Raw genomic sequence first — 15,975 nt, forward strand, 5'->3', positions numbered from 1 at the left:
TATAACTACAATAGATATTATCATTCATATTATTATTATTAATTCTTCCATTTTCGAAAATTTAGAAATTTAAATAGTTTTGAAATTAAGGAATTCAATAGTCAGAAAATTTAAAGCTCCATCCAAAATCTAAACCTGGAAACTTTTGTATTCAGTTAGTTAATTTCAAAATCTTTCACTTTAATTTCTCTACAGTATTCTTAATTTGTCTTTTCCTACATTCTGTGTTTTGTAATAAAGATCTATCTCAAATCTGATTTAAACCATCGACCTATAACCATAACGTAATTTTCACTTCACACAATGTTTAACGTTTTCAACAGGATCTCGGTTCCACGTGAGCCACGATTTCGGCTACGTGACCCTGGACATCCTGAAAGTAATCTCGGAGGATTCCGGTGTATACACTTGCAAAGCCATCAACAAATCCGGCGAGGCAGTTTCCTCGATTTCGCTGAAAGTGAAAGCGCGCTCAGCTATCGACGCCGAGAGTCTTCAGCCAGATGCTTGGCAGAAGATTCAATTGAAAGAAGCGGAGATGAACAAAGTACCGGAAATGTTCGTCGACACGACGCCTCAACAGGCTCCAGTCTTCACCAAACATCTCGAAAGCCACGACAGACTCGTGGAGGGTCAACATGTATACTTGGAAGCTCAAGTAGAGCCAAGAGCAGATCCAAATCTTCGCGTTGAATGGTTCAAAAACGGGGTGGCTCTTCAAACTGGAACCAGACTTCGTAGTACCTTTGATTTTGGCCTTGTTACACTATCTATCAATGGTTTAAGACCCGACGATTCCGCCATTTACACTTGTAAAGCCACGAACCTACTTGGAGAGGCTGTGTCTACTTGCAGTTTGAAGATCGTCGATCGTCACTGGTTACTTGGTGACACTCTTCATCCCGATGCTCTTCCAAAGATCGACGCCTTAGAGCAACCTCATGTCACCTCAGCAGAACAACCAGAACCTATTTACGAGGAACCAGTGTTCATCACTCATCTGAACAACGTTGAATGCGTAGAAGGTGACAATGTGCACTTTGAATGTAACGTTGAGCCATCAAAAGATCCAACGATGAAGATCGAATGGTTCATCAATGGTAAACCTCTTCCAACTGGAGCAAGATTCAAGTCGACTTATGACTTTGGTTATGTAGCTTTGGATATTACTCATGCTTACGAGGAAGATTCTGGAGTGGTCATTGTTAAGGCTACCAATTCGAAGGGATCAGCTCAGACGTCAGGAACTCTCAAATGCACCAGCAAACAGAACATCTATCTGCAGACACAGCATCCTCAAGGAGAGGCTGGCTTGGAGAAAGTCAAAGAAGCTGAAGATGCTTATTTGTCGAAATATAGAAGGCCAGACGCTGGACCAGAACAAGAATATCCTAAACCGATCTGGACAGTGCCTTTGCAGCCGGAATTCAAATTGGGCGAGTCCGAACCTCTTCATTTGGAGGGTCAGGTAGAGCCCAAGGACGATCCAAACTTGAAGATCGAGTGGTACTTCAATGGAAAAGCTCTGGAACATGGATCCAGGTTTAAGATGACCAGCGACTTTGGGTTCGTCACTTTAGACTTGACAGATGTCTATGATCGTGATTCTGGAATTTACACTTGCAAGGCATACAACAAAGCTGGAGAAGCTTTCACTTCAACAACGATCTACTGTACGACCAAGGAGAACATCATCGAAAGATCGCAGCATCCCAAAGGTAAGGAGGGTTTGGAAGCAATCCAGGACCTCGAAGAATCGCTGAAACGACAGGAAGGAGCTCCGCCAGAGAGTGAAGAAGGTCATCCACCTGTGTTCACATCTCAATTCGAGAACCTGACTAACCTATCCGAAGGAGAAATCGCTCACTTCGAAGCTTCGCTCACGCCAACTAGTGACCAAACTATGGTAGTCGAGTGGTTCTACAATGGCAAGGTCTTGGACGCCAGTCATCGCATAAGAACAGTCTATGCCTTTGGAATGGTGGTTCTCGAGGTTCTTGGAACCAAGATAGAGGACTCTGGCACCTACTCTTGCAGGGCTACCAACAAATGGGGCCGCGCCGAGATCAGCGTGGAATTAGAATGCGTGGATAAATCTAAAGGACAGAAACCCAAATTTACAACTCATATTCAATCGCTGGAAGGTCTAAAGGATGGCCAGTCTGCTCACTTCGAGTGTACTTTAATTCCAGTTGGAGATCCTCATATGAAAGTAGAATGGTTCCACAATGGCCAACCTTTGAGACACTCGTCCAGATTCAAGATGGTATCCGATTTTGGATTTGTTGTGATGGATATCGCTGGCGTGATGGCCCACGATACTGGAGAGTACGTATGCAAGGCTAGCAACAAATACGGCGAAGATTACACTAAAGCAACTCTGAAATGCTTTGGAAAGAGCGGAGTATATCTTGATTCGTTACAACCAGATTCTCTCGCTAGAATCAGAGAACTGGAGAGTTATGGCGGTGAACAACCTGCCACGCCAACGACTCCAGTTGCAGAGCCACCCAAGTTCATCACGCAAATTTCTGACATCACGAAATTGGTTGAAGGACAATCTGCTCACTTTGAAGCTAGACTGACGCCTGTAAATGATCCAGATCTGAAGGTCGAGTGGTATTACAATGGAAAGAAATTACCTCATGGACACAGATACAGAACCTTCCACGATTTTGGCATTGTCATCTTGGATATATTGTACTGTTACGAAGAGAATTCTGGAGTTTACGAGTGCAGAGCTTTCAATAAATATGGAGAAGACACGACTAAGGCGACCTTGAAATGTTATTCGAAATCGAGTCTCATTTTGGAAAGTCAGCTTCCTAAAGGAATGGAAGGTGGATTGGAGAAGATCCAGACTTTGGAGGACTCGATGATTCGCACTAAAGACGAAAAGATCGTGGAGGAACGAGGAAAGGCACCTGTGTTCACTGTACCTCTGAGCAACATCGATGGCCTTCGCGAGGGCGAGAGCGCGCACTTTGAAGCTAGACTTACACCTACCGACGATCCAAAATTAAAGGTAATTGTTGCATTGTTATTTTACTGTAGCTTACAGAGACTTAGAAGAGATACAAAGGTTGTAGTACATCGAGATAACAAATTTTAATGTATCGATATTACCATTGAAATTTGTAGCAAATTAATTAATCAATGATAATATATAAAACTACTAGAAGAATAAAATTCTCTTCTTCGCAGGTCGAATGGTTCTGGAACGGAAAACCTTTGCGGACCGGTACTCGTTTCCGCACCTTCTGCGACTTCGGCTTCGTGATTCTCGAAATTTCGCCAATCTATCCAGAAGACTCCGGCGAATACAGCTGCCGAGCAACAAACGACTACGGCGAAGCTGTAACCACATGCACGATGAAGTGCACTGGAAAACGAAGCATCATTCTCGAATCTCAACTGCCAAAAGGAATGGAAGGCACGATAGATAAAATCGCTGAACTGGAAGGTCTTGGAAACGAGCCTGGTATTGCAACTCCGGACGACGATACCGGAAAACCACCGGAATTCATCACGACACCATCCGATTTAACTCTAACCGAGAATTCCTTGGCGCACTTCGAGTGCAGATTAACACCGATCAACGACTCCAGCATGAGAGTGGAATGGTTCCACAATGGAAAGCCTCTGTTGGCTGGAACCAGGATCAAAACCATCCACGACTTTGGATTTGTGATTTTGGAAGTAGCCAATTGCTACCAACGAGACTCTGGTTTATATACGTGCAAAGCAACAAATCGTCACGGTGAAGCTACTGTGTCATGCAAACTTCAAGTTCGTGGACGTCAAGGAATTATCTTGGAGCCTCAGTTGCCAAGCAACTTTAAGACTGGAACGGAGAGTATTCAGAAATTGGAAGAGGCTTTGTACAAGAAGGACGAGATACTGACCGAGGAAGAAACACCTAATCCTCCTAAATTTACTGTGGAACTGAAGGATATCGAAGTAGAGGAAGGAGCATCCAGTCACTTTGATTGCAGAGTCGAACCTGTGGGCGATTCTACCATGCGTATCGATTGGTTCCATAACGGAAGATCGTTCGCTACCGGATCTCGTGTACACCAGATTAACGACTTTGGATTCATTTCGTTGGACATGTCGTACACCTATGCTAGAGATAGTGGAGAATACGTTTGCAGAGCTACGAACAAGTGGGGATCTGCTACTACCAAAGCTACGATAACGTGTAAATGTACGTAGTTGAATTAGAATAGTATCGTAAGATTTATTAATTTTTATTTGTTGCATACGAAGGGACCACTCTATAAAAATTATACATTTGAAATATCAATTTACGATCGTGATTCGATTTTATATAATCAGAAAATTATCGATACTTTTACTCCAGTTATTTTCTCTTATATTAGGTACAAGGTATTTTAAATTTTGTTATATCGAATATATATTTTTTAAATATTTTAAATATCATTATTGGAATACTAATAATTGGAAAATTTACGTTGGTGACAATTTATATTCGTTAGAACTCGTTACAGTTTTTTGGTATTGACGATAATTATTAATTTTTAATCTTCTGAATTCCTTTCGTAATGAGACTGGTCCAGTTATATTATGGATCAAACGTTTTCTTATTTTCCTTTTAAATAATCGTTTTGCCGTTTTTTTTAATACCATAAGAATATTAATTTAAGTACCGAACAAATAATCGTCTTAATTCTTACTAAAAATAATTCTAAATATATTTTCTTATTAGTTTAGTAATAATAATAATATGGATAATAAATTTTCAATTATTCCAGCTAAGAAAACCATAGATTTCGACTCGCAGTTGCCCTCGGGCATGAGCGGCGAGAAGCTGAAAGAATTAGAACGTGGTCCAGTAAGCGAGCCACCTGCCGAAGAGCCACCACGTCAACCACCAAGGTTTATTACGCAGATTCAATCAGCAACCGTTGACGAATCTGAACCAGTTAGGTTCGAATGTCGCGTGGAACCAAAAGACGATCCAAATTTACGCATAGAGTGGTACAGAAATGGAAAATTGATCCCAGCTGGACACAGATACAGAACAATGTACGATATGGGATTCGTGTCTATGGATATTTTGTACGTTTACCCTGAGGACTCGGGAGAATACGTGTGCAAAGCTATTAACGATCTTGGCGAGGACACTACCAGGGCATCGGTATCATGCAAAAGTAAGATCTCAAATTCTATTTATTTCCTTATACAACATTAGTAATGGTTGAGAATCTTTATTCTTTTTTTACTTCAAAAAATTGTAATACAAAATGTGTTTATTTTTCTCTTATTATTCTTATAATGTAACACTTATAGACATTAGCGTTCGTATAATACGATAAAATAAAATAGAAATTTAATTATCGTATAACGTAAGATGTAACTTCTCTCATCCTATGATTTCTTTATCATAACTTCTTGCAACCTTTTGCTATTTCTCTATATTTCCAAGTAGAAATTATATGGTTCAGATTTACTTTGTGCAACTCTCTCCTTCTATAATTCATCTATTATAATTTTTCATAATATTATGCATAATATTATATCTCTATGAGTTAAACATTCCATGGAATTAACTTTTAACCCAAATTACAATACGAATATTCAATATCGCTATTTCCCACTTTCTCCACAGAGTTGCCCAACATCATCCTACAGAACCAAGTGCCAAAGGGTATGAAGAAGTCGGAAGCGTTGATGCAAATGGAAGCCACCATCAAGAAATACACTTCGGAAGTTCACCTTACAGAGGACGATCTCTACGACGCGGATAAGAAACAACCACCACGTTTCGTCACTCAGATCCAAGATCAAACCGAACTGGTTGAAATGAACAGCACGAAGTTCGAGTGCCAATTGGCACCCGTCGGTGATCCGAACATGAAGGTCGAATGGTTCTTCAATGGCAAACCTTTACCACACAAGAACAGATTCACTCCAATTTACGACTTTGGTTACGTGGCGATGAACTTTGGATGGGTATATCCTGAAGACAGCGGAGAATATCTATGCAGAGCCACGAATCTTTACGGAATGGACGAAACACGAGCGGTGATCCGAACAGCTGGCAAGCCTGGAATTATTTACGAGTCGCAACTACCAAAGGGCATGAAGAGTATCGAGAAGATCAGAGAAATGGAAGCTGCATGGCAAATGTAAGAATTTGTGTGATAATTGAACTTTTCCTTAACACGTTGACGCCGGCGTGTACCACCGGTGGATCACGCGTGTCTGTCCCGTGAGGCGGCGTGCATTCGGTGCCAGCGTCAACGTGCTAAATAGGAAAAAATATATCGAATCTTTTAGACGATGCTGAAAAATTTTGGGAAACATTTATATCGAAAGTTAATGTTTTTTTCTCATTAATTAATTACGATATATAATTTAACCATAATGTACATCGAACTATCTCTTTACGCGTGAACGCGTTTATTTAGAGTACCTGAGGAAGAGGGCGAAGAAGAGAAGGTGCGTGCACCTCCAACGTTCGTGAGCAAACCTGAACCAGTAACCGTGGAAGAGGGTGATTGGTCCAGATTCTGTTGTCGTGTCACTGGTCACCCGAGACCGCGAGTCATGTGGATCATCAATGGACATACTGTGGTCAATGTAAATATCTTTACTTTTCTGAACTTAAAAGGAAACTAAATTCTAACATTCCGAGTAATATTGATTAAAAATTATTTTAAATTCTAAGTAAACATTAAAATTTAACTCTTCTGAACTAAACGCTAAAAGAAGTTTACTCGTGGCAGAGATTTTTTTATGAAATATATTTATGTATTTATGCTTTTCTGTGGCCCTTTTCATATTACAATTTTATATTATAATCCTGTATTATAATTCTGTATAATTATAATTCTATATGGTAATTTTTTACCATGATTCTACATTATAATTCGTCACATCTTTTCACAGGGATCACGGTATAAACTAACGTACGACGGTATGTACCATCTCGACATCCCCAAGACGAGGCAATACGATCATGGGAAGGTCGAAGTGATCGCGAGAAGTTCCGTAGGCGAGTCACGAACCGAAACCACCCTAACAGTAAAACCAAGGAGCGACGATTATCGAGGTGTACTGAAAAATTCACCAAGACGTAAGTTTACTACTCCCAAACAGAGAAACTCATACATAGACATGTCGTTGCATTCTTTGCGTTTCCTCAAACGCCAATTATACTTTAATTATACCTCACTGAAACATATTCTAGTCTTTTATTTTTACATACTTCAAATTTGTACACATAAATCTTACCGAACAATAAGAAATTCTCCGACAAAATGAAATCTATCCGTTACATCGCAAAGAATGCACGCACATACAAAAGAAACAAAATTATAATCCGTCGATAAATCGAACATTGGCACAACGATATATATCACACGAAAAAAAGAATGAAAAGTTTTCTGTTCGAGTAAAATCGAGAGAAAAACAAAGTTCTATTTAAATAACGCAACCGAAAGATAAAACGACAACCGCAACACAGTACATGAGATATCGATACGACACATACATTCCATTCGAGTACAGAAAAAGAAGAAAACACTCGAAACCATTCGAACACCAAAAACCTCTGTCCCAACCTTTTTCCTTCTTCCACCAAAAAAAAAAAAAAAAAGAAAAAAAGAGAAAAAGAAAATGTTACGAAAGGATTCGAAAGATCGTCCTCGGGCGACTCGACCAGCTTCTTCTTCTTCTTCTTCTTCTTCTTCTTCTTCTTCTTCGGGGTTCGGGATTTCGACGAGCAATGTCGTCTAAACTGAAAAGGTATCGGCTACTTCGTTTTACAAACCGGAATTTTCAGGTATGGAACACTAAACATCGAGAAGGGAACAACTCGTTCTTTTTAGATTATCTTGTTTATATGTATATATACGCATATATTTATATATGTTTATCACTGTCTTCCATTTTCTGTTTTATCAAATGTGAACACAAACTGTGCACGGAGAAAAATATTATAAGCAATAAATCATCGATTTATTTTTACATCAATATTTCGGTGAATCATCGACTTTATTTTTGTATTAATTTATTCGTTTGGAAAAATTAATCGAAGAACATTTTTTTTTAAATATAATAATATAAAATATTTTCCTCCGCGCGGTCAACGATTTTTATTATTGCACTGGAGAAAACGGGTGTATTGCTCAATGATACTATTTTTTACATTTTTATATATTTTTTATTTCTTTAAGAAAAATAGTCCATTGCATCTGAACTTTATTTACTGTATTGCTTTTTCATTTATTCGTAAGATCATTGAATAGGATCGATGAAATTCGGCTCGTTTTGCGAGACTAACCGAGCAGAGTCCGTATTTCTCGGAGTGCTACACCATGTTCAATGTCGACGTTGTTAATAATCCTGGACGGGTAATGGATATATTTAATAACTTGTCAGCTCCTAATATCCAATTCCGTTTATTATATCATATTTTAAACAACAGAGATTCAGTGTCTTTTAATTTACTATTTTTCAAATTGCTAATGTATTAGATTGTAAATATTGTAAATTGAATATAGTACTGGATCTCTGTACATGATAGTGGACCGTAGAAAATGTTTGAAACCAATGTTGAAATCAAGTGTTCGGTGTAATTCCAAATCGATGTGATTGGCACCGTGATCTAACTTAAACCACCCGGATTCCACCTCTGTCTCCGGTAGCCTGGTTTCCGGGCATCCTGTTCCTCTCGCGTAGCTGGCGTCGTTATGTGTTGCATCGCCAATAAAGTACTGTGTCGTATTTCCCCGTGATTCTCTGTGAATCTTCTTGAAAGCATAACGTTCCCTCGATTCTCGTCATTCGCCATTTTAGATGATTTTTAATTTAACTAATACTCCGCTATGAATGAGATCTTTCACTACTTTATTATACAGAAAATGTTAATATTTCGCAAATGCTTGACAACTCTTATATTATTTATGTCTTATAAATAGTTTCAATATTTAAATTTTTCCAGAGGCAATTAAGCACTGAAAATGTCACTGACAAGTGCAATTTGATTTCCTGCCATCGACAATTTTATTTTATTGTCATCTGTTATTCATATTTGATATCTTCGAAATATGTTAGATCGTCGAGGAACGTTATGTTTCCAATGAAAAAAAAAAAAATGAATGTTTCCGACGTTCGTATGGCATGCGTTGACGGTTGCGCGTGAATCTGAGAAACGGAAGTCTAACGTTGCTTTTCTCTAGCTTGGTATGATTACGGACTGACCCAATACCAATCGGAGCGACAGAACACAGAGCTCGAGAAAGTTTTCGACGAAAGACACCATAACATCTCTCAAGGCATCGAGATCGCCACGGAGCACCTTGGACAGAAAGTTTTCAAGGAACCAGAGACAGAATGGCAAAAGTCTGTGAAGAGCAAAAAGAACGAGGATTATTACAACAAGCTCATGACTCTGGAGGAAGAACAGGTGCTGAAGGAGAGTAGGCTGAGAGAATCTAGCCATCAATTTGCTATTCCTGGTGAAAAAGTTGTCTCTCATTCTGTGGCTAAGGGAATGGCCCAGCAATATGAGGAAACCTTGTGAGTGCCAATTCCGTTTTCACTTTATTTTTCATTATCATATAATGCAATTAAAATTCATTATACCAGTAGTCAGCTTCGTTCTTATTCGTTAGTTTTATCCTCCGTGTCATTCATATGAGAGAAACTAAGTTGCATTATATGAGCAGTAAGTTTCGCTATGTTTGGGGCTAAATTTCTTTATTCTTCTTCTTTATTCGTGTTATAAACAAATTTTTATATGTCATGAATGCAGTATTAAAGTTATTAATTTTGCACCTATTTAATCATAACAACTTGAACATTTGACATCGTTGACGCTCCTTATGAATTCTACAACCTTACAGAATCATATTTTCTATCTAAAACTATACTTCTCAATCTCTCAAAGAACACTTTAATATCCACTTAAGAGTCTCAACTACAGATTAAAGATCTAATCATCTGATACGAGAATTAAACGCGTGGAATGACGATTTTTCAGGGAAGACAAAAAGGAGGAAAGAATCGAAGACACCACCACACAGACAACTACCAAATTCGTGAAGAAACCACATACAACGGAGGTGGACATCGACGTAGAGCGCATGAAATCCACTGGCAAGTATCCTCCAGAACCATCAGAATCTACGGTTCACGGTCGTGAAGTGCACGTGGCCAAGCAGAAGCAAATACAGAAAGAGGTCAAAGGTGACTTGGAGATCACCAGAAAGATAACCGCCACGGAAACCACCGAAGTGGAGCACAAAGCCAAGACCCAGGAGCGTGTTGTTCAAGGTCCAACAAAACCAGCCACGCCACCAGTCTTCACGAAGAAGATTCAACCTTGCAGAGCTTTCGAGCAAGAGCAAGCTCGATTCGAAGTGGAATTCGACGGTGATCCATTGCCAACCATCAAATGGTACCGCGAAGACTTCCCCATTCAGAATTCTTCGGATCTTCAGATTTATACGTTCAGCACGAAATCGGTGTTGATCGTTCGACAAGTGTTCATGGAAGATTCTGGTGTGTTCTCTGTCATCGCTGAGAATCGTGGCGGAAAGGCGAAATGCAGCGCCAATCTGGTAGTCGAAGAACGAAGAAGACAACCTGGTAGAGGAGGAGTGATACCACCTAGTTTCCTGTCTACCATTCAGAATACCTCGGTCACTACTGGTCAACTGGCCAGATTCGACGCCAAAGTGACTGGAACTAAGCCTTTGGATGTTTATTGGTTGAAGGTACTTGACTCTTTTCTTAGTAATTTTTCTTCCGTGTGATATTTGGACGAAAGAGTAGCATCATAGTATTAGTTATTCTACAATTTGTAAATGCGAACCTGGATCATCGAGTATAGTTGCCGATATGCCGTTAGAATCATAATTCATGTAGATTAATAATAATTTTGCAAAATCCAGTATCCGAAGAATTAATTTTAGAAAAGATGCATAAGTCATATGTAAGTTTGGATTACAATTTATAAGTCACTATTCCTAATTTATACACGTAAGTGTCTACTTGTACTTTATTCCCTGTTAGAATATTTTATGAAAATGATTCTCCAAAAATTAAACAAAAGATCAAAGAATATACTTTCTTTCTGGTATAGGCAATTAAATTTAATTGAGAAATAAGTTTAACCGTTCATGTTCGTGTGTCGTTACAGAATGGCAAGAAAGTGACGGCAGATATTCGTTACAAGACACTCGAGGAAGATAATACTTACACCTTGCTGATTTTGGAGACAGTGCCAGAAGATTCAGGCAAATATGAATGCGTGGCGATAAACAGTGCCGGAGAGGCACGTTGCGACGCTGAATGTACAGTTCGTGGACCTCAATCGCCCGCCAAGACGGCGAAACCGACGACGCCTGGCGTCGAAAAGGCGCCCACGGTTTTGGAGCCATTGAGAGATCAAACTATCAGAGAGGGAACATCCGTCGCCTTTGCCTGCAGGATCACCGGAAAACCGGTGCCCACGGTACAATGGAAAAAAGGCGACAAGGTACGAATAATGCTTGAAACAACACCGATACCGTAGGATTTTTTATTTATCGATAGATCTACTTACAATGGATTAAACAGGAAACGATGGTTATTTAACGTGAACTAAATATAGTTGAGATGCGGTATAAGTCGTGATAGGTATTGCTGGTGTATGAGATTTTGTCTTCATCCGGGTTGCCTTCTTCTTCTTCTCAGCTAGGAATTGTGTAGAAAACCGGACTGTGAGTGTCTGGATTCGAACCTGATCTTGAACGTTCGTAACCAACTACGCTGACCACAGCTCTGCCGTCGTTCGATCGAGGTTAGGGTCTTTGGGTAGCAAGCCACGAGACAGAACCCGTTGGAAAGTTTGCTGCCGAGTGCAGCTACACAGTAATGTGCTATAACTAAGGCAACTAAATCGTTGATTCACAACTCTCGTCACCGCGGTTCCAATGCTCTTATGGCGGATCGGTACCAACAGGGCGTCGACAGGTCGAGGCATCAACGCGGTCGTAACACCTCCCGGGTGATCCGGGTACCAACCGCCAACACCAGAGGCCTACTACGACGACAACGAGTCTGTCTGTCTCGCTAGCGGTCGAATATACGGTGTCACGATACAAATACCGCACCTAGCGAGACTCCCTCTACGTCTAAATCAGAGACTACCGGGTATTAACCTTACTGACGAGTCCACCGGTAGTCCCGGGATGAAACGCGCATTCTCTTTTCACCTGGCAGGGACTCGATTACCACCAAACTCTCTTTCACGCGAACCATCCTCCTCGACAAGGCTGACAACACTGACTTCTCAACTCGCGACCGCCTGTTAATTCATCTTTCTCCCTTAAGCATCCCTTTGTCTTTTCTTATAGTTTCACCACGTACGTGTTCCGCAACCATCCGTGGCCATGGTCACATAGGCCTTTTTTCTGCGAAACTATTCGATTGAAGGACCAACGACACATTGATGGGCTGCTCGGTCCATTGAAGTTTCCAGACTCTTTTGGCCTGTGGGCACTTAGGCTTTCTCGCGACATTGTTTATGGTTCACCCGATATTTCTTAGGCAATTTGTCCACGATACTATAATAATACGAATTTTTTAAATTATTCGTTATATCATAGATCTTTTCAAAATTGTAGTTCTCTCACTGCAATATCGTAATCGTAGAGGTAGAGGATGCTGACAATGAAGCGTTGCTCAAGTTACTTCAATTTAATTTTCTATCCCATAGAACACAGCATTTAGGATGACGCGTTAATCCATGCAAAAATCATATTGATCGTTTGTATAAATTACAAAATAGGGAGGCTAAATTTAGATCCTAGAATTTACGATTAATTATACAATCTTCTTACGATGAATCGTATAGAAGTAAATCATTTGTTTTTTCCTAAGGTGAATGGTAATTATACCTCTAGGCAATATGATCGTGAAATTTATAGAGTCGATTTGGTTTCTAAGAAACTCGTTTAATTCCTCTTCGTTGCTATTCAGTTTCAAACTTAAAGAAAACCATATAATTTTTTATTTTTTATTTAAAATTTACAAGAGATAGGAAGGTTCGTGTTCTTTAAACGAAATTTATTTGTCATCGTAGGTCATCAAGCCATCCAAGTACTTCCAAATGCAGAAGGAAGGTGACCTCTGTACCCTGAGGATCTCTGAAGCTTTCCCCGAAGATGAGGGCGTCTATAAATGCATCGCCAAGAATCCAGCTGGTGATGTAACTACTTCGGCCAATCTCAGAGTTCTTGGTGAGAATCATCATTTTTCATCAGCCTACAATTTCACTAAAACTCCACTATATCTTCTGACCGAAATGATTAATATTGAACGTTTTCGTTTAGCACCCGACGCAGCTGATGTTCTCCCCAAACTGACGCCACTGAAAGATCAAACAGTTCTAGAAGGACAACCGGCACAGTTCAAGACTCAAGTTACTCCAGCTAAACCAAAGCCAACGATTCAATGGTATCGCGAAGGTGCCCTAATCCCTCAGTCACCTGACTTCCAGGTAAGTCGTGTTCAAAATTTTATCTAATTCTCCATAACACCATAAAATTTGTATTTATCTAGAATTTGTTAATTTATCAAGCAATCATCTATGTTACATTATTTATCAATATTCTATCGTATCATTTTGGTGATCTTTGTTTTATACTAAATTATATCTCTTTTAATCAAAAGTACAGAAACATTCCATACGCTATAGAATAAATGAGAAAATATTATTGTTTTTCTTAAAATTACAGTTGTACGATATGGGAGAAAAAATTGCACGATAGTAATTTTTATAGATAGACAATATATTTACAATACGATAGAATCTTTTATAACGTAAAATTAATTAACTTGGTGAAATTCGGTTTGGGTGAATCTGTGGTTAGCTATTTATCTATGAAGATTAGAAATCTTCTATCAGCTTTATCTAATTGGATTAATGAGAAATAAAAATGTCTGAATTCCAGATGATTCACGAAGGCAATAACGCCGTGCTGCTGATAGCGACCACCTACGAAGAAGACACTGGCACCTTCACCTGCCGAGCTACCACGTCAGCCGGCACCGTAGAAACCTCCGCCAAACTCATCGTCAAAAGTAAGAACTGAATAAAAGATACAAATTCAATTGCTAACACGAAACGCGATTGAATCGACGGGATAAGCCTCTAGGGTGTTACGAAGGAACGCGTGTACGTTTGAAACAATTTCTTACGCGTATAGAAAAAAGTATTTAAAAAATATTCACGAGAGAAAAGCGTCGTATCACTCCGATGAGTTTAATTTCAAAATGTTCTATTATATTTAATAAGAAAAAAAAAGAATAAAAAATCAATGGATCGAACGAATTAACAAATATATAAATATTCATTTACATTAACCGTGTAACAAGATAATATAGAAAATTGTCTCAGAGGCACGCATTCCTTCGTTGAACGCGAACCATCGAGGACACCCGTGCGTATTTTTTCCGCTTTTTTGTTGTTCTTCTCTCTAAAAAGAAAAAAAGAAAAAAAAGAAGAAACCCTAACCCATCAAGCGAACCGTTACCAATGTTCAACCCTTTGTCCCCGACCCCGTAATCAAAGTCACGAGCGAGCCCGGGGAGTTTTTGTACTAACTCGTCGTGTTTTTTGTTTTTTTCTTTTTTTTCCAAAAAAAAAATAAATAAAAGAATAAAAAAAAGTAAGAATATAGTAGACGAGCGAGTGAAACGAGGAAAGTGATATGATTTGCGGAGACGTTAGAAAGGAAAGAAAAATATATATAAAAGGTAAACGATTCTATATTATCAAGAATGAAAGATAACGTAGGATTTAATGGTAAACGCGCGAAGGTAAAAGAAACGAATGAAAATTGATTAATAGAAAATTGCAGAGAATCAAAGATGAGAAATGTCGCGAAGGTGGTGCTGAAAATGAACGAAGTATTAACGGCAGAAACGTGGAAATGTTTTGTAGAATTGAACTCGTATAAGGTGAAAAACGAATCGGAGATTCGACCGACAAGACGAGCGTAGCCGATTTTTCCATCTGAGAGGTGCGATTCGCGAGCGAGACACGTCTACGAGCGTCTTATCAGCGTCGAATACGATGAATTTCATACGAGAGAACAAAGATTTGCCGAGGTGGTGCTTCGGATCGATCAGATCGAATTTTGAGAACAAACTGTTGCGATTCTCTTTTGGTTCCGCGTTGTATATAAAGCTGGATCGCGGGGAAGTCGAACGATATCGTGCGATAAATTGTTCGTGCCTCGTGTGAAAACACGCGAGAGGTCACGTAATGGGTAAGGAATGTGATGAAAAGAGAAATATTTCTTTGGTAAACAATGTCGGTATTACGAACACGTAACTCGTTTACTCGTTCGATTTAGTGTCGATGTTCATTATTAAACTTTAAAAAGAAAAATATATATTATATCATAAAGAATATATATAATATATACGCATAAGTGTAATTACCCACACGATACATTACATACGTTAGGAATGATTTATCAATTAGCCAACACCGACGTGAATCAAGTTTATTTAGTTACACGTAAATGATTTTTCCTTTAACATTCTACTAATCGAATTATTTATTATTGTACAATGGAAAGGCCAATAAAAACGAATGTTTTAAATACGCACAAGCCTCGTTTGTTGCCGAATCGATCATCTATCGTTGCACACGGACACATCGTTGCTATGATCGGTCGATTCTAAACTTTCTCAACGCTGATATTATACACGGCATCTCGAAATTCATCGTTAAACGTATAAAATCGCATAATCGTATAAAATAACATACGTTGATCGATAGTACATTACAAGGCAAAAAGTAACTGATATTCGTCGATATAAAAAATTACCAAATATTTGTTAAAATAGTGGAAAATATAAAATACAAAAATAGGATCCAAAATTCTATGTGACACGAAAAAAGATCTAAGGAATTTACACGCTAGAAATCCTAGAATAATCGAATTT

The 15,975-nt window shown here is 39.0% G+C and overlaps 1 protein-coding gene across 12 annotated transcripts in view; it reads left to right on the top strand.

The window, feature by feature from the left end:
* sls (sallimus) overlaps window positions 1–15,975 on the top strand; it is a 246,553-nt gene that overhangs the window by 152,274 nt on the left and 78,304 nt on the right. For 11 of the 12 annotated variants that reach the window (XM_076619154.1, XM_076619009.1, XM_076618956.1 and 8 more), the window contains 12 exons: window positions 324–3,025; window positions 3,205–4,207; window positions 4,776–5,174; window positions 5,633–6,152; window positions 6,435–6,606; window positions 6,916–7,102; window positions 9,210–9,549; window positions 10,013–10,748; window positions 11,174–11,512; window positions 13,100–13,256; window positions 13,350–13,516; window positions 13,971–14,100. In XM_076619154.1, coding sequence (XP_076475269.1) covers window positions 324–3,025; window positions 3,205–4,207; window positions 4,776–5,174; window positions 5,633–6,152; window positions 6,435–6,606; window positions 6,916–7,102; window positions 9,210–9,549; window positions 10,013–10,748; window positions 11,174–11,512; window positions 13,100–13,256; window positions 13,350–13,516; window positions 13,971–14,100 — 6,852 coding nt within the window. The remainder of the gene's footprint in view (window positions 1–323; window positions 3,026–3,204; window positions 4,208–4,775; window positions 5,175–5,632; window positions 6,153–6,434; window positions 6,607–6,915; window positions 7,103–9,209; window positions 9,550–10,012; window positions 10,749–11,173; window positions 11,513–13,099; window positions 13,257–13,349; window positions 13,517–13,970; window positions 14,101–15,975) is intronic. The other variant, XM_076618986.1, reaches the window with a different exon arrangement.

This window comes from Bombus vancouverensis, chromosome 1 (assembly GCF_051014615.1).
Source record: "Bombus vancouverensis nearcticus chromosome 1, iyBomVanc1_principal, whole genome shotgun sequence".
Taxonomy (NCBI): Eukaryota; Metazoa; Arthropoda; class Insecta; order Hymenoptera; family Apidae; genus Bombus; species Bombus vancouverensis.